At 52.1% G+C, this 20,676-nt stretch overlaps 1 protein-coding gene across 2 annotated transcripts in view; it reads right to left on the reverse strand.

Moving 5' to 3' along the window:
• RASAL1 (RAS protein activator like 1) overlaps window positions 1-20,676 on the reverse strand; it is a 42,331-nt gene that overhangs the window by 16,793 nt on the left and 4,862 nt on the right. The window contains exons 1-8 of one of the 2 annotated variants that reach the window (XM_072722879.1): window positions 15,173-15,320; window positions 14,170-14,268; window positions 13,527-13,606; window positions 12,644-12,847; window positions 8,749-8,805; window positions 6,093-6,206; window positions 5,893-5,954; window positions 800-929 (exon numbers count right to left, since the gene is read on the reverse strand). In XM_072722879.1, coding sequence (XP_072578980.1) covers window positions 800-929; window positions 5,893-5,954; window positions 6,093-6,206; window positions 8,749-8,805; window positions 12,644-12,708 — 428 coding nt within the window. In that variant the 5' untranslated portion in view covers window positions 12,709-12,847; window positions 13,527-13,606; window positions 14,170-14,268; window positions 15,173-15,320. Of the gene's footprint in view, window positions 1-799; window positions 930-5,892; window positions 5,955-6,092; window positions 6,207-8,748; window positions 8,806-12,643; window positions 12,848-13,526; window positions 13,607-14,169; window positions 14,269-15,172; window positions 15,321-20,676 lie in introns of those variants that run through there. The other variant, XM_026018905.2, reaches the window with a different exon arrangement.

Genomic DNA, 20,676 nt, shown 5'->3' on the forward strand with positions numbered 1-20,676 from the left:
GACGGATATCCCATGAGCTGGTGCCCCTGGAGGGTCATCTGTGGGTTTCACTGGTCCTGCATTCATCTTCCTTCTCCTGTTTCTTTGGGACAGGACCTGTCCCTCTCTCACTCCCAGCTCACATAACAGATAGGCTGATCCCTCTCTCACTCCAAGAGTGGGTGTGGGACTCAGGCCCATCCAATCAGAGTCCATGTAATTGGTTCAGAGATAGGTATGTGCCTCAGATTGGGCCAGTAAGATTCAGTCTCAGGACATTCGTTGGAAATGATGAAGGAAATTTCTTTTCCGATTAGACCTGCCAAGTTGGCAGGATGCCATCCTGCTGGGGTCATCTTTGCCCACACCTGGAGACAGACTGCCTGAGAATGAACCTAATACAAAAGACAGCTGAAAAGTCTATGTCTATAGATTCCTGATCTCACTGTTTGAGCACCTGAATCCAGCCATGCCTGAAGCTGCATGTCATTCATATAAGCCAATCTGCTTAAGCTAGTAGGAATTGGGTATCTATCACTTACAATTTGATTAATACACCTCCATGCTTTTTCTGGCCATCCTGAGTGTCTGACCTTTGGTTGCTGGCACCTGAAGACCCAGCAAAGATTTTGCTTGTGCTCTGACCCCAGGAGTCTGCAAACCTGGTGAACTTGGACTGTTTGTCTACAAGTGATCCTGGTTGTGAGCCCAGAAATTTCCCAGAGTGATGCAGTCTCAAAAGCCAAGACAGCTGGGGGCATCCAGCAAACTCTTGCTCATTGTCAGACCAACCCCACACCAGCCCCCATCATGACTATACCTGGCCTGGAGCACGTGACAGCGAAGACAACGGCCCCGCGTGTCCTCCAGCATCTGCACATCCAAGCAGACCTCACCCTGCACCTCTGCATCTGGGTCGACACGGCTCAGGTTGATCCAGCTATCAATTCCTGGAGGGCACAAGTGCTAACATCTATTAAGCACTTACTGGACACTGGCATTGTGTTAACAATTCAATTAACATTACACATGTATTAAGTCATGGACCTCTCGTGTTCGCCTTTGATATAGGTGCTGTAATCAATCATCCACCTTCCTGATGAGGAAAATGAGGCACAGTGAAGGAAAAGCTTTGCCCATGATCCTGCAGTTACTAAGTGGCAGAGCTGGGCACTGAATGCGGGCAGTAAGTCCAATGCCCTTCACCCGGTACTATCACACTCTTCACCCTGCTGTACAAAACACTTCATTGTTTGGTTCCAACATACTCCCCCTTCACAAAAAACTTGGGCATTCCTACCTCTGACCCTCCATCCAGGCAGTTCTCTCTGCCCAAAACAGTCAAGTCAATTTCAACCTCTCTCTCTCTCTCTCTCTCTCTCTCTCTCTCTCTCTCCACTCTGAAGATATCATCCACTAACTTCTAGCTTCCATTGTAGCTGTTGAGAAGTCATTTCAGCTTCATAACTGACCTTGTGTCAATGATCTACCTTTTCTCTTTAATTTTAAGGACTATGTGTTTGATGTTATCCAATTTCACTGCATAGGCAGGTAAGAATTTTCTTATCCTGCTTACTGGGGGTTGTATTGTTTCTATTTAAGGAATCATGTCCTTCCTTTCTTGAGTTCTGGAAGATTCCAGGTCATCAATTTTTTTCTAGTCACTTCTTCTCCCTAATTTTTTCTCTTCTTTCCTCCTAGGACTCCAATTCAATGGATGTTAGACCTTCTCAGTAATTTCCTATGTCTCTGAACTTCTCTTTTATATTTTCCTTCTTGTTTCTCTGGGCCAATGTCTAAATAATTTCTTCATATCTCTCTTCCAGCTCATTAATTCTCTCATCATCTCTGAATGATCTGCTGTTGAATTCGGCCACTCAGTTTTCAATTTCAGTGACTACTTTTGATCTCTACAAGTTTGCTTTGGTTTTTTTTCCAAGTCTATTTTTTAATGTATTGCTCCAATTTATTATGATTATGATTGGCTCTTTCTGGGGATTACATTTCTATTTATTTAAATAGTATATTCCTGGGACACCTGGGTGGCTCAGTGGTTGAGCATCTGCCTTTGGCCCAGGGCGTGATCCTGGGGTCCTGGGATCAAGTCCCACATCAGGCTCCCTGAATGGAGCCTGCTTCTCCCTCTGCCTGTGTCTCTGTCTCTCTGTGTTTGTCTCTCATGAATAAATAAACAAAATATTTTAAAATATATAGTTAGGATAGATAGATAGTTTATTCCTTTTAAAATCCTGTGTATCATAATGATAAAATCTAACATCTTTGCAGGTTCACATCTGGTGGTTATTGTGTCTGCTGACTCTTGCTCATGGTGGCCCACTTCCTCATGCATATGGTGAGCTCTGATTACAAAGTCATGTCTGTTTGAGCTGACTCTGTGGGAAACTTAACATGAGGATGCTTATCCCTGGAGAGGAATGGTGGTTGCTTATTCTAGGACACTTAAAGGGTCTTCATCAAATGGGAAATCTTGGGTTCAGTAGCATCTGCCTTACCCTGGCCCAAGATTTAGTCTCTTTATTGATGAGATGTGATGCTGACATTTACTTTCAGGGAAATCTTTCCTTACTCCTTTGCTTATTATTCCCCACCCCCTGTCAGGTTTTCGCTCATAAGTGGTGGGAGGAGGGTGGCAGTGGGGGGACTAGAGAATAGTGAGAATTTTTTCTTCTTTGCAGCAAGTCCTAAAATGTATTAGGTATCCTGTCTAATTCAGGATCTCACTGTTATGCTACAGGAGGATCTAGTGCCACACACTACTGGGAGTTTAGTCCCCCCTCACCTCTATCTTTACTGTTACCCCCAAATCCAAGATGCCATCAGCTTCCTGTCACTTGATTACTGCAACAGACTCCTAATTGATCTCTCATATGTACTCTTGTCCCACTGTGATCCAAAATCCACAAAGTAGCACAGAGATCTTCTGAAAATGTATCTAATCTCTCCTATCACTCCATCCTCTGATAATATGGCTCTACTCTCTTTGCTGTCTTGCTAAAGGACCATCAATGGCTCCCTAGTGCCTCTAGAAGAAAGTCCAGACTCTAGCCTGTCACCTATGGCCTTCTCCAATTGAGACCCACTGAGGACTCCATCTGGCCTGGCCTATGCCCAACCCTAGAAGAGAATTTATAGAGACATGTCTTAGTGTCTTTGCCAAAGCACCTTTAAGAACCAACTCATTCCCCTTCATCCAGGAAACCTACCTTGACTACACTAGCCCTCTTATCCTCATCCACTGTCATGCCAGTAATATTCCATATGCCTCCACCCCTACATTCCTATCCTGCTTAAAAAATAAAAAGCACACACATGGACAGTTCCCCTTTTTTTCTTGTTCCTTGTTCTGTGTGAACATGTTCTGTTCTCTCCTTCTATCTGGCCCACAAGCTCCTTGAAGCCTGGACTCATACTTTATTCATCTAATTCCACCCCCTTGGGTGGATGTTTGAGGCATAACAGGAACAGCTCAGCAGACAGGTTGAAAGCATAGACTTTGGAAGCAGGACAGCCTGGACTCAACTCCCAGCTCTGAAACTTCTAGGAGAGGCAAGTGCCCTCACCTCTCTAAACCTCATTTTCCATCAGCCATAAATTCAAGATTATTCTAGTGCACACTTCACTTAGTGTTGTGAAGACTAAATATAGTTATATTAATAATAGTAAGCGCTCATTAAATAAGAGCAATGGTTATGATTATTAGCACATAAGTTTTCAACTAATTCCCCCAATGAAAAAATACATTATTCAATTACTGACGTTGAGACAATTAGTAGTTATCTAGAGAAAAAGCAATATAGTTCAATCCCTCTCCATACCTTGAATCTGGATAAATTCCAAATAGATCAAAGATGTGAATGTACAAAAGGAAAACAAATTGTTTTGAGAAGGAATCATGGTAAAAAAACATCTTCTCTTAGAGTTGGTAAGGCCTTTTTAGGTATCACAGAAAATCAAGAGCCATAAAAAAAAGATAAAGTTAACTAGAGAAAAATAAAGTTTATACATAGAACAAAATGATAAGCAAAAACACAAGTGACAAAGGAAGAAAAAATATTTGCAGCTAATATGATAGAGTTAAATTTGCCTAATATGTAAAGAGTTCCTACAAATCAATAAGAAAAGCCAAACAACCCAGTGGGGGGAAATGCACAAAAAATGTAAATAAATAACAAACAGAAAAGGAAATAAGGCAACTCTTAAATATATAACAAGGCTATCAATCTCATTCATAGAGAAATACAAAATAACCTAAACAAAGAGGCAACTTTTTACCTGTAAGATACAAGATCAAAAAGTTTGGTAATTGCTGGCAAAAGTATAGGGGGGCAATTTGTTATCTCCTCCATAGAGGGCAACTTAGCAATAAGTCTCTGATATGCTAATGTGGATACTCTATGACCAAGCAAATCCACTTCTAGGGACTTATCAGGCTGATTAACATAACTTGCACATGTGTGAAATCACATTTGTACAAGGTTAATCAAGGCTGTATTATGTGAACTAGGGAGAGACAGTAAACAACCCAAGTGTCCATCAATAGGGAACCAGCCAAATAAATTATGGCATTTCCATACAATGGAGTGCCATGAAGTCAAAGATCAAAGAATGTTGAAAATTTGGGGAACTTATATGGAAAGGTCTCCAAGATACATGGTGAAGTGAAAGGCAAGGCACAGGGGTGCCTGGATGGCTCAGCTGTTAAGTGTCTGTCTTTGGCCCAGGCCGTGATCCGAGGGTCCTGGGATCGAGTCCCACATCGGGCTCCCTGTGAGGAGCCTGCTTCTCCCTCTGCCTATGTCTGTGCCTCTCTCTCTCTCTCTCTCTCTACCTCTCATGAATAAATAAATAAACAAAATCTTAAAAAAAAAAAAAAGGCAAGGTACAGAACAGTGAGTATATCAGGCTGCCATTCCTATGAGCAGAGAAAAGACACATATGATGCTGTGTTAATAGCACAGACTGGAGGTAGACAATCGTGGTTCAAATCCTGGCCATTCACCTAATAACTCTGTGATCTGGGGCAAGCCATATAATCAGTCCCATGTGCTTCAGGATGTTCACCTCTGGAGTGGGCATCATAAGAGTTCCTACTTCACAGGGCTATTATGATAATTAAATGAGTTGATTCATGTAAAAAGCACTTAGAATTATGAACCCTATTTGAAATATCTTTAGGAACACCTGGTTGGCTCAGTCAGTGGGGTGTCTGCCTTCAGCTCGGGTCATGACCTCAGGATCCTGGGATTGAGCCCTGTATGGGGATCTCTGCTCAGCAGAGAGTCTGCTTCTCCCTCTGCCCCTCACCAACTCCTGCTCTCTCTCTCTCTCTCTCTCAAATAAAATCCTTAAAATATAAATAAAATAAAATAAAATAAAATAATCTCTAGAAGGACATACAAGAAACTGACAACCTTGAAAATGAAAATGGAATAGCTGGATTAAGAGGAACAGTTTCACCACTAATTATATTTTTTGAATACTGAACTATGTAAATTAATTAAACTACTCAATAAATAAACTAAATTTTAAAAAATTTAAATCAACAACTGATGGGGCACCTGAGTGGCTTAATCGGTTAAGCATCTGACTCTTGGTTTCAGCTCGGTCATGATCTCAAGGTCATGAGATTGAGCCTGGTGTCAGCCTCTATGCTGGGCATGTTGCCTGCTTGAGATTCTCTCTCTCCCTTTCTCTGTCCCTCCCTCATCCAACTTGTGCATGTGTGTTCTCTCTCTTCCAAAAAAATTTTTTAAAATAAATAAAAATCAACAACTGAAGTAATTTTCCACTGGACTCTGTGCTTCCCCGTGCCACTTGCTATGGTGCTTGCAAACCTGGTCATGGCCACCCCTGCTCCCTCCACCCAGCTGAAGTCTACTGCCCCTCGCCCACCTCGGGGGTCGGCTGTGATTGCTTCCCTGCTCAGCGAGATCTTGCCAATGATGTCGTCGTGCCTGTGGAAAGGCGAACAGGTGACAGTGTAAGTCATTAAGCAGTGAAAGCAGGCAGTAAGGGCTGGCTGGGTGGATACTTTGCTTCGGGGCACCCCGCCTTCCCCCAGGTGCCCAAGCATAGGTCCCCAGGGCACACACCCCACTGTATCTTCGTCCAGAACATAGAAGGCCAGATGATGGAAATCCAGGGGCAGGTGTACAGTATACTCCTCCCCCCAGAAGGGGCTCAGGCTCCGCCAGACAGTTGCGGTCCTACAAAAAGAGGGCACAGGGGGCTGGGGACCCTTGGGCCACACAGGTGGAAGACACCTGGGGACCCCCATACATACACACATACATCCATGATGTGCATAGATATACACACAAATGCACACAACGAGGGGTGCCTGGGTGGCTCAGTCTGGTAAGCATCTGAACTTGATCTCAGCTCAGGTCCTGATCTCAGGGTCATGAGTTCAAGCCCCCTGTAGGGCTCCATGCTAGGTGTGGAGCCTACTTAAAAACAAAACACAAATACACACAGAAACCCCAACACCCATATACCCTGAGACCTACATACACACATACACACACACACACACACACACACACTCACACCAGGATACACCCTGAAAGAGAGACACAGATAGACCAAGAAAGCCAGAGACACATTCCTGTATGCACAGATACACATAAGCATCCTCAGAAATTTCTAGAAATGCACATCTATGTGTTCCTACATATGGATACACGCAGATACACACAGAGAAAACAGACACATTCACACAGACACATAGATCAAAAGGAAAATGCTCAGCACATAGAGATACACAGAAACCCACAGACACACACTGACATGCATAGTGATGGATGGCAGGTACACACACACAGAATCCCAGAGCGTAGTAACTGACAACGCACAAACTCCATTCATTCATTCCTTCACTCCATAGACACCGTGACTGCATGCCAAGCCTTGTGGGCGATGGAGAATCAGAGGAAGAGGTGCCAAGGTCCCTGCCCCCACAGAGCCCCCCTCAGTGGGCAAGTGCTCCCTCCTGAGCTCTTGTGACACACGATAGCAAGAGAAGTCCTGTGATTTAGGTTAGCTCAGTGGCACCTGGCTTGGTCTGGGGATGTGGGTAGGAGGAATCAGAAAAGGCTTCTTGCAGGAGCTAGTCAGGCAAAGGAGGCAGAGAAGATGAGGACAAGATGGTTGGAACAGCATGTGCAAAGGCCCTGAGGCAGGGGTGGGCTTGTTGAGTCTAAGGAACAGGAAGGTGCGGGCTGAGAAATGGGGAAGTGTGGGGGGCCAAGAGCCCACGAAGTCAGCAGGAGCCAGAGCACTCAGGAAGCAAGAGGGAACCACAGGAGGGTTAGGGACCAAGACAAGCCTAAAACAGACACACACAGAGAGCATCTTCACCCAACACTTCCCTTTACTCAGCAGGGAACAAAGAACCTACTTTGCCCAGTGAAGACACACTCAAATCTATTGCTGCAGAATTTGGTCATACGCTGGCCACTCCTTTCTTCCCTTTCCCCACACTCTTCCCCAACAAAGTGTGAACATGTACACATGCATGTATGCACCGATGCACACTGTGCCCTCTACCCCAGCCCAGGCCACCACCATCAGAGGTCTCTTCTTCCCAAACACCCTGTTCCTCCTGTCCTGGTCTTTTCCCAGCTGGAAGTCTCCCGCAGAGCACACATGGGGAGATGGCAGCCTGGGATCACACAGAGAATTCTATCTGTCTGTTTGGGGGGTTTGGTATCACAGCGTGTGGTGAGGGGGGAGCATGCGCATAGGGAACAATGGAGGGGGGGGGTCAGCTGGGATGCTGCAGGCTGACACCCCTCCCCAGGAGGGCTTCCCCACCCCCAGCTCCCAGACCATCTGGACCAGAACCAGCACCAAAGGCATCCTGAATCCTGCTGTCTCCATAGGAACCCAGGCTTCAGCCAGCCGCCCACCTGCCCACCCACGCCCCTCAGGCCTGCGGGGCCTGAGAGCTGTCCCCCGACCTGCGGGGGTGGGGACCAGCTACGCCCAGACCCACCTCCCTCCACCCCCACCCAAAACTCACTCATGCATCAACCCCCTCCCGTCCTCATGTGTGTACCCAAACAAGCAGACACTGGTGCTCACATGTGTATGCAGGGCAGACCATGTGTGTGCACACACTCAGCTACACACACACACACACACACACACACACACACCAGACTGTACACAATGTGAGCTTGTGAGCTGCATACCCCCAGGGACATGCACATGTGGTCGCAGGCATTCATGCCAGCCCTTCAAAACCCACCCCCACACTGAAAAGCAGGCCCAGCTGGTTATGCATGCGCGCGCGTGCACACACACACACACACACACACACACATACACACACACACACACCCTGGTGCCCGCAGCACCCAGCAGGCCCGGAACCAGCCAGCCCAGCCAAGCGTGAGATGCCCGCCTCCGGGGAGGCCACTGTGGGAGACACAGGCTGGCAGCCGCTGAGTCAGCCTCAGGACAGCGGCAGGGACATCATCTGGTCCAGGGGGACCGTGTCGGCCAGGCGGTGGGGCAGGACGGCAGGAGGAGCTGGCAGTCCCAGCTGTCTGTCCCCAGAGGGGCCAAAGCACATGGCGTCCACCGTCAGCCCCACATGTCCACCCTCGGCGTAAGCCTTGTCCTTGCCCCGCTCCTCTTTTCAACATGCAGTCTTGTGCCTGGACCCCCCAGGTCTAGGAGGAGCTCCTCCTCCATCCCCTGCCCTGTTCCTCTTTCCCCAGGCCTGGCCTCTCCACTCCTCACCTGGCCACCACCTCGTCATCCACCTTCACGATGCAGTAGGGGTCACTGCTCCCAGACCTGCAGAAGGAGGACGTTCAGGAGCGAGGTTGAGAGGGCAGCCACGAGTGGAAGTCCCAATCCACCCCCATTATACGTACGGATAGGGGCAACTGCAGCCCAGAGAGGGCAGGGTACTGGCCCAGGGTCACACAGCGAGTCGGGCTAAGAGGCAGAACCTCAGGGGACCAGCAGGAGATGTCATGGGTGCACAGCCCACCCACCGCAAGCCTGACCCACCATGCATGGGCTCTCTGGGCTTCCACCCAGAGAAACAGAACACTGAGGCATGAGGCCAGAAAGTTCCCAGTGCTGGTCCTAGGCAGCCCGGAGCTGTGGCCAACAGCATGTGCTGGAGAGGCATCCTGGCTTTGCTACCTGCTAGCTGCCGGAGCCGGTAAGGCTCCTCCCCCCTGTCTGTGGGTGCCAGCTTTCCCTCTCTCTAGCGTTAACACACATCTCTTGGGTGGGCTGGAGGAACTAAAGGAGTTAATGCATGGGGTGGTGGATGCATCACAGGCTGGCCCCAGAGCTCTCCCCCGGGAGGCTCAGCACTACCCTCTGGAGAAAGCATTGCCCATCCCAGCTTTTCATTTCCATGGGACTTTCCCTGCGAAGGGGGGCTCCCAGTGCTTGGCCCACTGGGGATGCACCTCTGCTGGCAAAGACCAGGGCACCTAGATCTCAAAACTCAACCAACAGCAGCACAGATGCGCTGCATCCCCTTGAGTAGGCATGAGCCACAAGCCAACCAAAGCCAGCTCCATCCCCCTTTCATAATAAGAGTTACCAGCCCCCTCCCAAGCTGCCCCTAGGGTCCTCATGTCCCCTCTGTCCCATCACACACAGGCCTCCTTTATCTTCCACCAACCTCAGTCCAGCCTCAGGGCCTCTGCGCTTGCTGTTGCATCTAAGATACCCTGTCCCTGATCTTATCCTGGCCGACTCAGTCCAAAAATCACCTCACCAGAGAGACCACTCCCAGCCCCCTCTATCATTTGTAAAATTGACTCCGATCCTTCTGAAGGCATCTTGTTCCCCGTTTCTCTCTGTGTTTAGTTGTCTTCCTTGCTTCCTCAAACTTCTGGGGGAGCCCCCACCCTCTCTATCTGCCACTTCCAACCCAGAGATGCCACAGGATTTCAGGGAGGGGGCTGTTGGTGCCAGGAGCCAGCTGTGATCTGAGCCTTGTCTGCTGGACGAGTCCTTCCTTAGGCCTCAGCTCCCTCTGTGTGGGTGCCACCATGCCTCCACTTCCCCATCTGGCCTCATCACAGAACACCTCAGGCTGGGTGGTGGCCTGTGTCCCTGCATTCTTTTCTGGGTTCTACCCTTGAGCCCCCTTCTGACTAGTGCCCTAAGCCTCAGTTTCCCCTTCTGAATCTATTTCAAACCCACTGGGCTGAGTAACCCTAGCAGCCTCAGTTTCCTAATCTGGCTCTCCCTGGGGGTTGCCTGTGGCTGGGTAATCCCTATATCTCATTTTTCTGGCTCAGGTCCTCTATCCCTGAGCCTCTTTTAGATATGGTCCCATTCCTCACTTTCCCCAGCTGCAGGCATGGGAAGATTGGCCGGGATCCGACTAGCAAAGAGTTGGGAGACATGTCCCCTTCCATCACCCAGGCCTGACCCTGGGGCCCCTCTTGGGAGCCAAGCTGGCTAGTCAGCTCCACAGCACTGACGCACGAGGGCCTTATCAGGCTCCCATCAGGTAGGAGGCAGCAGTGGCAGGAGGCGTGCCCCTTCCAGACCCTCGATCTCTCCAGACCCTTGGCCTCTCCCACGGCCCCTGCCCCAACTCAAGTGTGGGAAAGAAGGCCCCTCGGCCACCGCCTGCCCAGTGTGGTTTACACACTGGAGTAGTCAGAGCTCAGATCCAGCTGTGTGACCTCAGGCAAGTGACTTTGCCTCTCTGGGCTTCAGTGTCCCCCATTTAGAAACAGAAATGCTAATAGGGCCACAGGAAGTGTTGAACACAGAACCCAGCCCAGAGGAAGCCCTGGACGACTTACAGCTGCTATTATTACTAATACTACTACTCACAAATGGTCAGTTGAGGCCTCTTCCAGAGTCAGGTCAGGCCCCGCCCTCAAACCTGACAAGGCTTCAAGGCTTGGGAACAAGTCTGGGCCCTTTCCCATAGGAGACCAGAGAGAGAACACACCCCCATCCAAGAGTCTCCATGGGCATGGAGATCTCGGCATGCTCTGAGGACGGCCCCTCTTGAAGAAGAGAGCCAGCAGCTAGAGAAACTGAGGCAGGGTGGCTGTATCCTCCACTAGGGTTAGTGACTCCTTCCCACCCTTGCTCTGGGGCTCACCTGGGCCCTGGAACTTGGGGGAGGAGGGGTGGCCAAGAGATGCAGGAACCAGATGAGTCAACTCCCTCTGCAGGAGAGGCAGAAGGAGCCCCGGGAGCCGTGTCCAGGGCCAGGGGCACCACCTGCCACTCCCTCACGGCCCTCAACCAGGATCATGAGATGGAAACCTGATTACTCCAGGGCCCCCCCCCCTTCAGCCATGCGGCAGTTCCCAGGCCCCCATTCCTGGCCTCACTGTCGCAAAAGTTCCAGAATGTCATTCTCAGAGGCTCTGAGAGGGTGTCCCAGAAAGAGGGAAGCAGGGGCTTGTCCAAAAGCTGCATTCACACAGCAAGTGCTCTGCTTTTATCCCAAGTGCATATTTATTTGGGGTAGCTGATGAGGATGAGAGGAAGCTAAGACTGCTCTCAGCAGCCCAGAGTTGGGGAGGGGCAAGGTTCATGAAATCAGAGGCAGGGGACCCTTCACTGGGGACCCACAGCTGGGGGGAGTCAGGGCATAGCTAAGCCCTAATCTCCACTCAGGTAAAGGCTCAGAGTCCAGATTTCTGCTCACCTTGGCCATGGGGTAAATCCTAACAGGGTCTCCACCTCCATAGCGGCTGGGGGCTGGGTGGCTCCTGTCCAGAGCTCCCATTGTCCAGGCAGGAAATTGAGACCCAAGAGGACCAGGTTCAAGGTCACACAGCTGATGCCCTGCCAAGGATCCCACACCTGTCCCAGGTGCTGACACCTCAGCACCCCTTCTGGGCTCCAGGCCAAGCAGGAGGGGGATCCCTCCCGCCATTCTGCTGATTCGGCAACTGCTGACTCAGCCCTGGAGGAAGCAGAGCCAAGGACTGGTACCAAGGGGAGCCCAAGGGTCCTCCAGCTCCATCACACCTGGCTGGGGAGGGTGCTACGGTGGAGGTGGGGTGGCTCTCCAAGCAGCTCAGCATCCAGGGAAGGCCCACACAGGGAGTTCCTAGCTGGGGAGCACAGGGCTCTAGGTAGAGAGGACTCCAGATTGGTGTCCCCCCCACTCCCCATCCCCACCCTGGCTGGTGAGCCACCTGATGACTATCTGCGAACCTAAACACCAGATGCACACGGAGGAATCCTGCGACCACCCGGCACTCTGGGCCTTCTTCCCAGGGTTCTTTTGATAGGCACCCACCCTGGTCTGGAGAAGCCCCACCTCCGGCACCTGCCTTAACTAAGGAAGAGACGACACCCCCTCCCCACCCCGGCCGCGCTCCAATACTCTCCGCAGCTCCAACAAAATTCGACCTTCTAATAGTCCCCTTTAGTACAGCCCAGGAACAAAGACACCCCACTTCCTGGGGGCAGAGCGGTGCATCTGCTCAGTCTGGGCGCCCCTCTGCACTAGGTTTCACGATGGGCACGGGGCCTCTAGCCCGTGAGGGCCGACCTGCCCCAATACTGGGTCTTAGATGAGAGCCCCCCCCCCCCCCGCCCACCTCACGGGCCCTCCCTGGCATGCGGCCCGCCCTCCCCACGTGCGGCGCCCCTCACCCGGGACTCGACCCGGGGTACTCACACGTCCTTGGCGGGCAGCGCCCGACCCTCCACCACGCGGACATTCAGGGAGCTGCTCTTGGCCATGGCGCCCAGCCCCAAACTTTAAGCGCCGAGGGGTGCCCAGGTGCCGAGGCTGCACCGCGGAGGGGGCGTCTACATGTCACCAGCTGCTGTCCCGGGGTCCCAGCGCCGCCTCGGCGAGCCGCGAGGAGCTAGGCGGGAGCTTTCCGGAGGAGCAAGAGCGGGTGTCCAGGGAGGGGGAGCCCCTCGCACTCCACAGGTAGGAGGTGCGCGCTGCAGCAGGGCGCGCGCGGGGCACCGCGGCTCCAGCCTCGCAGTCTGGAGCTCGGGGTGGGCGGGCAGGGGCGGGAGGGGCGACCCAGGGCCCTCCCCCCATCCCGCCTCCCGCGAGCCTCCCGCCCGTCCCCGGGCGCCCTCGCGCGCCCTCTGCCGGCACCCCAGCCCCGCGCACCCGCGGCGGACACCGGGCGCGTCGGGGCAGCCGGAGGGGGCGGGCCCGCCAGCGGCGTGGGGCTCCGAGGACACAGCGCGCCCCGCCCGCCCCCGGGGCCCCCGGGGCCCCAGCTCCGCGCCCGCTCGGGAGCAGTACCCGCGGGGGGCGGGAGGCGTCGCTAACGAGGGAGTCGCACCTGCGGCGGGAAGGGGGGGGGGCGGGGGATGCTGCGCGGGGAGCGCGTCGGTCCCGAGGCAGGGGAGGGGCCTCGCGCATCCCCTGCGCCCTCGTTTAGTTTCCAGTTAAACCCGGACTGTGGGGACGGCGGCGGCTCGCGCGTCACGGGCTGGCCCCGCGGGGGAGGCGGCGGCGGCCGGAGGGGGCGGGGAGGGGCGGGGAGGGGCGGGGAGGGGAGACCCAAGTCCTGTACGACCGGCCCAACACTTACCGCGCCAGGCACCGCTCTGAGCCGCTCGCGTCCCCACCAGTACTCTCCGCGCTCAGTCCTGATGCACCATCGCCCCCTTTCTACGGGTAAAGAAACGGGTTCGGAGGCATTAGATGGCCCGAGAAGGTGGCAGGCAGGAATGGGCTGGCTGTCCTGGATTTGAACCCTGACTCCACCACCTGCTGGCTGTGTGGCCTTGAGCAAGTCACCGAACCTCCTCTCTGTGCCCTGGCTTGCTTTCCTCGTCTGTTTTTGTTTTTTTTTTTTTAATTTTTTATTTATTTATGATAGTCACAGAGAGAGAGAGAGAGGCAGAGACACAGGCGGAGGGAGAAGCAGGCTCCATGCACCGGGAGCCTGACGTGGGATTCGATCCCGGGTCTCCAGGATCGCGCCCTGGGCCAAAGGCAGACGCCAAACCGCTGCGCCACCCAGGGATCCCTCCTCGTCTGTTCAATAGGAATAACTATTTTGCTCACGGGGTTTTGAGAGAATTCGATGTGTTAAGGCAGGTATGAGAGAAGCAGATACAGTTCTCAACACAGTCACAGGCACATAAGAAGCTTATGGAAAGCATTTGCTATTATTATTATTATTATTATTATTATTACTATTGCCCTTCCAGGCATAACTCAAATGTCACCTCTTCTAGGAAGACTTCCAAGATGCCCTTCCAACCCAGACAGAGTTTTTCTTCTCTTTTTCGCTGCTCCTCAGCTCAGCAAGTTTCAAAACTTGTAGTCTGAAAAACACAGTTGAAACAATGTGACAGGAAGAGCCTGTCCCAGGGCAGGTACTTACTCTATTTCTCCCCCATGAGTTTGTTGTTTACCTGCCTAAGAGTTCTTGGAAGAGCTGGCACCAAGCCTTACTCACTTGGGTCAGCCCAGGGCTGGGCACCAATGAGAAGGCCCCAGCAGAATGACTACAGAGGCCCACGCCCAGACAGGTGGGACCAGGAGGGCCTGTGGCCCAGCCACTGGAGTAGCCAGTGGTCTGCCTCCCAAGCTCCCTCCTTGACTTCCCACCCAGCGATCCTGCCAAGCTGGTAAGGGAGGGATTCGATCCCTGGAGTTCTCTCCCCAGCTGGCCACTGTCTGCTGAGTCCTCCAACTTCCAAATACTGGGCCTCAGTTACCCCATCTGGGATATGGGTCTAGCAGGGCTGGCCCCAAGGCTTAGAAGTATTGCAGCATCCTTCATCAGGGTACAAGAGGTGATCCAGGGTCGGATCCAGAACCCCAGTAACCCCAAGGAAGTGTTAAATACCAGTAGTCCCCTCCAGGTGCCTTACTAGTCACTCCAGATCCTTCCCAGGGGAAAATGATAGTGCTTGCTATTCAAGACAAGCACTCTGTCCACTTTCCACCCCAGCCCAGATGAGAGCTTTTGGCTAACCTCTTTTCTTCTGAGATCCTGCAGAGATCTCAGATAGGCTGTCCAGCCCCCAGGGACCCCTGATGGAACCTGAGGGCCTTGGTCCTGGGGCCACCTGGGATGCCAGCCAAACTGCCACCAGCCAACTCAGCCAGTCTTGCAGAGCTGAGCAGGAAGTCACATTCCCAGACGCCCGCCCCCTGCCCCCAGGGAGGTTATGAGGGCTATGGAATGTGCCAGCCAGGCCTCCAGAGGGCTAGCTCTGTCACCTGTCCAATAACTGGCATTAGACCCTGAAACGCGCCCGGGGCTGTGGCCACAGTCCTCAAACTTTCCGAATGGCTCGGCCACTTCCTGTTGTTCTGAGAAGCTTTGACTTGAAACTGGCAGAGGGTTTGAGGTCTCGCAGGGCAGCTCCTGTCAAGGGACCAAAGGGGGAAGGGGGGCGAGAGAAGGAGTGTGACCTGCTGGAGGCTACCCAGCTCAGAGAGGGGAGGGTGGGCTTATGAGCACCCAAGCCTGGGCTGTCATGTGGGAAGGGTTTCACCTTTCCCAGGGCTTGTTGTGAGAGTTGATCAAGAGGCAGTGTAAGGCACCCAGCAGCATTCCTGGCACAAAGTAGGTGCTCAAGGAATAGTTAGCCTCTCCCCCCTCCTCTTCCCCTAAGCCCTTAAAGACAAACCTATAGTCATCTTCTTGCCAACTCTCTGCGTAGTCTAGCACCTCTGGGATGCGCACAGCAAGTGCTGCATAAAACCTGAAGTGGCAGGAGATGCTGAGCTCAGGAATTAAGCGCAGAGGTTTTAGCATCCAGCCAAGCCAACCCGGGATGGAATCATGGCACCTACACTTATGAGCTGGGTATTCTTGGGCACCCTCTGGGTGCCTTGGTTTCCGTATCTGTGTATTGGAGATAATAATAGCACCCACCTCATCGTGTGGGTGTGAGGATGGGATGAAAAGAAGTCAAATGTTTAGCACAGCCGGGCACCCAGCCGGGTTCGGTGTCACGGCCACACAGTAGGACATCCTGAACCCACTGCTGTGCCTGACACTGACCTCCTCTAGGTGGAACACCCGGCCTCACCCCGAATTCCAGGGATGGATGGAGCAACCATGCCTCATTAGCCAGCGTGGCTCCAGGCTGCTGAGCCGAAGGAATCTGGAGCCTTGCATCTCAGCTGAGAAATCTGATTGGGAGATCCCCAGGTCAGGCTCTTGTACCCTGATGGGCCCTACTGCCCAGAGTTTGCTGAGTCCCCCGCCACTTCACCGGGGGGCTGGGCCTGGGACGCAGGGAGAGCTCCAGACACAGAGTAGAGGGAGCACCTCGTCTCAGAGCAAGAACCAGGGATGGGCACTACTGCCTGTTCCTGAGGGCCAGCTGTGCCCATGGCTTTGCAACTCGATGTTCAGCAATGCCACTGTGGGAACCTGAAACCGTTCATGGTAGGAGAATTTACCCCCATGGAAACTGGCAAATGCTACCATGCGGGCAAGGGGGAGTTGGAGGGTCAGTTTAACAGCACACCACTGGGCACCAGATGCCCCGACCACATAGCCTTCTAGACACCACTCCTGAGCTCAATACTTTTAAGATTTTACTTGCATCCCCCCACCTGCAGTGCTCACAGTGCCCTTGCCCTATCCTGCCTGCCATCAGGAAAGCCCTTCCTCCACCCCTTTTTGTACCTGGTTCCTTGTTGTTGTCCTAACCATACAACTGAAGAAAGATTAGGAGTGGTGGGGCTAACAAAGCATAGACAAATGCCGTGGAATACTATGTAGCTGTTAAAAAGGATATATTCCAAGACTTTGAATGACGGAAAAATGGTAAAAATGCTAAAAAAAGAAACACAGGTAATGAGGAAAGCACAACCGTTTACACAGCATGATCCTGCTGCCACACAGCATTATATGGATGTTCTTTGCATGAATATTCCTTTTATTCAACAGATCTGTGTTGAGTGCCTACTGTGTCCCAGGCGTGGGGACACAGGGAGGTATGAGACAGCCCAGCCTGGCTCTCCCAGGGCTCTCGGTGGCGTGGGGAACTGGCAAAAGTAGCAGGCAGCTGAAGAATACACTCTTGGTAGGAAGCAGGGAGTGATACGCAGCCGATAAAGCAGGCATCAGAGTGGGGCAGGGGCTGCAGGCTTCCCTACACATAATGACGGGTGCTTCTTTCATCATCAGAAAATACTTGGAGCTGCCTGTCTGAAAGCACCACCTCCCGGGCTTTGTTGATGGCCCACAGCCTCCGGGGAGCCCTGGAAGACGCCTGGGGAGGCAGCCACGACCACCGCCCCCACCCCCCCCCCCCCCACCCCTGCCTGTTGGCACCATTCCGTGACCTTGGTCTCCTGTTCTCTTGTTTTGTGGTATTTTACACGCTCGTCGTATCTCTTAAATGTCAGGGACAATGTCTGATTCATGCCGCACCTCCCACACCGCTTGGCACATAAGAATGAGACTCAAAACACACTCGCGGGGTTAAACAGAATTCTGTTCCCCTCCAGGGCTGGAAGCTGGCCTCTCCTGTGATAATGGTCGTATTATTTGTTACTTCCTCTGTCCCCACAGTACCTGGGGTGGCAGCGTAGTCACTGCCAGCTTAGCACCGCTCTGCTACACCTCCACCCCCCAAGCAGGTGGAGCCCCTCTTCTGGCTCCACAGACCCGTCTGCCTCTGGGCCTCCGTTCCCCTCCCTGGAAAGTGGCACCATCCCTTCTGCGGCCGAGGTGGGGGCAAGGCAGGCCAATCCTGGCCCAGGTTGGGGGTGAGGAGCGTGTTCTTTGTCTCAGGCACACAAAGCCCCGTTTGTGATCGCTGGGCACGATTCTGGGCAGGGAGCCATGGGGGACAGGCGGAGTGGGCAGGACGGCCGCAAACCCTCCCGCGGGCTGGCTGCCGAGGAAGCAGGAGGTGCCCTCCTCCCACAGCCTGAAACAAGGTGTCCGTCTGTCAGTCTGCAGCCCTGCTTCCTCCTTCTTCAGCCCTATCGCCAGGGTGCCCCCCGCCCCGCCGCCCTGCCTTGGAATGGAGAAGTAGGAAGGGGAAACCACCCAAGCATGAGACTTGGGGGTGGGGTGGGCGGATATTTCCAGAGCTGTGCGTTGTCGTGGCCAAGGGCAAGGCCAGCTGAGAATCTGTGTCCTGCTGTCACTCAGCAGCCCCACCCCCCCTATCTCCCAGGATGTGGGGACAGATACGGGATGGTGGGGGGACTTGGGACCTCTGCCTCAGCAGCATAGCAGGGGAGCTCCAAGAGGCCCTGGGGAGTGGACCCATAGCTTCAGCCTTCTGAAGACAGGCTGTTTGGGCAGGCACCTTTTCCTCTCTTCAAAGCCATGAGCAGTTCAAGGCAAGGATCCCTTGAAAACAAAGCTAAGGCCCATCACTTCTCTGCCTCATGTTCCCAGAGACTCATTTAACTCCCCTAGACCTCAGTTCCCTCATCTGTTCCTGGTCACAGGTCTGGCCCCTCCTTGGCCCTATCCAGTCATGACCTATCCCATCATCCTTAAATTCTGCACACCAACCTACAGACCTTTGTTCTTTTCTAGGATGGTGGGGGGGTGGGGGGGGCACATCCTCCTGCCTCAGGGCCTTTGCAATGCTGTTCTCTTTACTTGGAATACTTTTCATTTCTTCTTCTCACCCCTCCTCATCCTTCAGGTCTGGGTTCACATGTTACTTCCTCAAAGAGGCTTCCCTTCTGCTTCTTGCACCCTAGAATTCTCCCCCTAGCCTCCCCAGCAGCCTGTATGCCCCACAAGGGCAGGTTCTGGCTTCTCCACTGCTATATCCTCACACAGTGCCTGGCACAGAGTAGGTGCTCAATAAACAATTGCCCCCCCCCCCAAAAAAAAAGCCTCTAAAAGAATAGAAACTCAAAAGGGAAAAGATGCATACTATCTTCAAGATGATGACACCTTCTGGAGAGGGAAGGAAAGGAATGAGCCTGAAGAGGGAAAGATCTGTATCTGTATCTGCCCATCTGTATCTGCAGTATTGTGGTTAAGAGGGTGGGCTCCACACCCAGGTGGTCCGAGTTCAAATCCCACCTTAGACGTGACTCAATGCATAAAGGAAAAAGTGGCAAATAAGATCATCAAAATTTAAAACCTTGCTTGGCAAAAGATTATGTGAAGAGAATGAAAAGATTAGCTACAGCCTGGGAGAAAATATCCAACAGAGGACTATCTGGAACATGGAGACCTGTATCTAGAATATATAAAGAAGTTCTCAAAATTCAACAGCTAAGAACAATTCATTAGAACATAAGTAACAGGGGCAGCCCGGGTGGCTCCGCGGTTTAGTGCCACCTTCGGCCCGGGGCCTGTGGGGGCCCAGGGTCAAGTCCTGCGTCAGGCTCCCTACAAGAAGCCTGCTTCTCCCTCTGCCTGTGTCTCTGCCTCTCTCTCTCTCTCTCTTTCTCTCATGAATAAATAAATAAAATATTTTTTAAAAAAGAACATAGGGCAACAGATATCTTGCTGAAGAGGATATACAGATGGCAAATAAGCACACAAAATGATGTTCATCATCATTACAGCTGGGTGGAGGATGCCAAGTAAGACCACAATGATACATCACCACACACCTAGTGGAATGGCTAAAGCAAAAATGGTGATGATCACAAGGAGGCAGAAAAGCTAGATCATTCATACATTGTCAGTGGGAACTTAAAATGGTATAGCCACTCTGGAAAAGACTATAGCAGTTTCCTTAACAATTGTGCTGGTGGGCATTTATCCTGGAGGGATGAAAACACGCTCACACAAAAAACAGGACCTGAATCTTCATAGTGGCTTTTTTCATGACAGCCCCAAACTGCAAATAACCCAAATGTTCTTCTACCTGAATGCTTAACCAACTGTGGCACATCCATCCCATGGCATGCTACTCAGCAATCAAAAAGAATAAACACTGATGCATGTAGCAAGTAGGATGGATCTCAAGAGAATTAAGCTGAGTGAAAAAGCCAGTCTCTAAGGTTACATACTGTACAATTCCACTTATGTAACATCCTTGAGGTGACAAAACTGTACAGATGGAGAACAGGTACTCAGTTGCCAGCGGTTCAGGAGGCAGGAGGGAGGGAGATGGTCCTGGCTATCAAAGGGTAGCATGAAGGATCCTTTTGAGAAATGTTCTGTATGTAGCCTGATTGTGGCTGTAACAGAAGTCCGCGTGTGATAACTGCCTGCAATGAAATACATACACACACACACACACACACGCACACACACGATTGAGTGCATGTAAAACCATGAGATCTGAACAAGCTTGGTGGATTGTATCGACACCAATTTCTTGGTTGTGATATTGTACTGTAGTATACAGGATGGAACCATTGGGGAACACTGGATGGAGAGAAACAGGATCTTCCTGTGTTATTTCTTCACCTGCATTTGAATCTACAATGATCTCGGGATCCCTGGGTGGCGCAGTGGTTTGGCGCTTGCCTTTGGCCCAGGGTGCGATCCTGGAGACCCGGGATCGAATCCCACATCGGGCTCCCAGTGCATGGAGCCTGCTTCTCCCTCTGCCTGCGTCTCTGCCTCTCTCTCTCTCTCTGTGACTATCATAAATAAATAAAAATTAAAAAAAAATTGAATCTACAATGATCTCTAAATAAAAAGTCTTCCAGGAGCTACACATCTATTAGAATGACTAAAAAAAAAAACAAAAAACCAACAATACCAACTGGTAGTATTGGATATGGAGCAACGAGACTGTTCATGTATTGCTGGTGTGAATATAAAA

This window comes from Vulpes vulpes, chromosome 10 (genome assembly GCF_048418805.1).
Source record: "Vulpes vulpes isolate BD-2025 chromosome 10, VulVul3, whole genome shotgun sequence".
NCBI classification, from domain to species: domain Eukaryota; kingdom Metazoa; phylum Chordata; class Mammalia; order Carnivora; family Canidae; genus Vulpes; species Vulpes vulpes.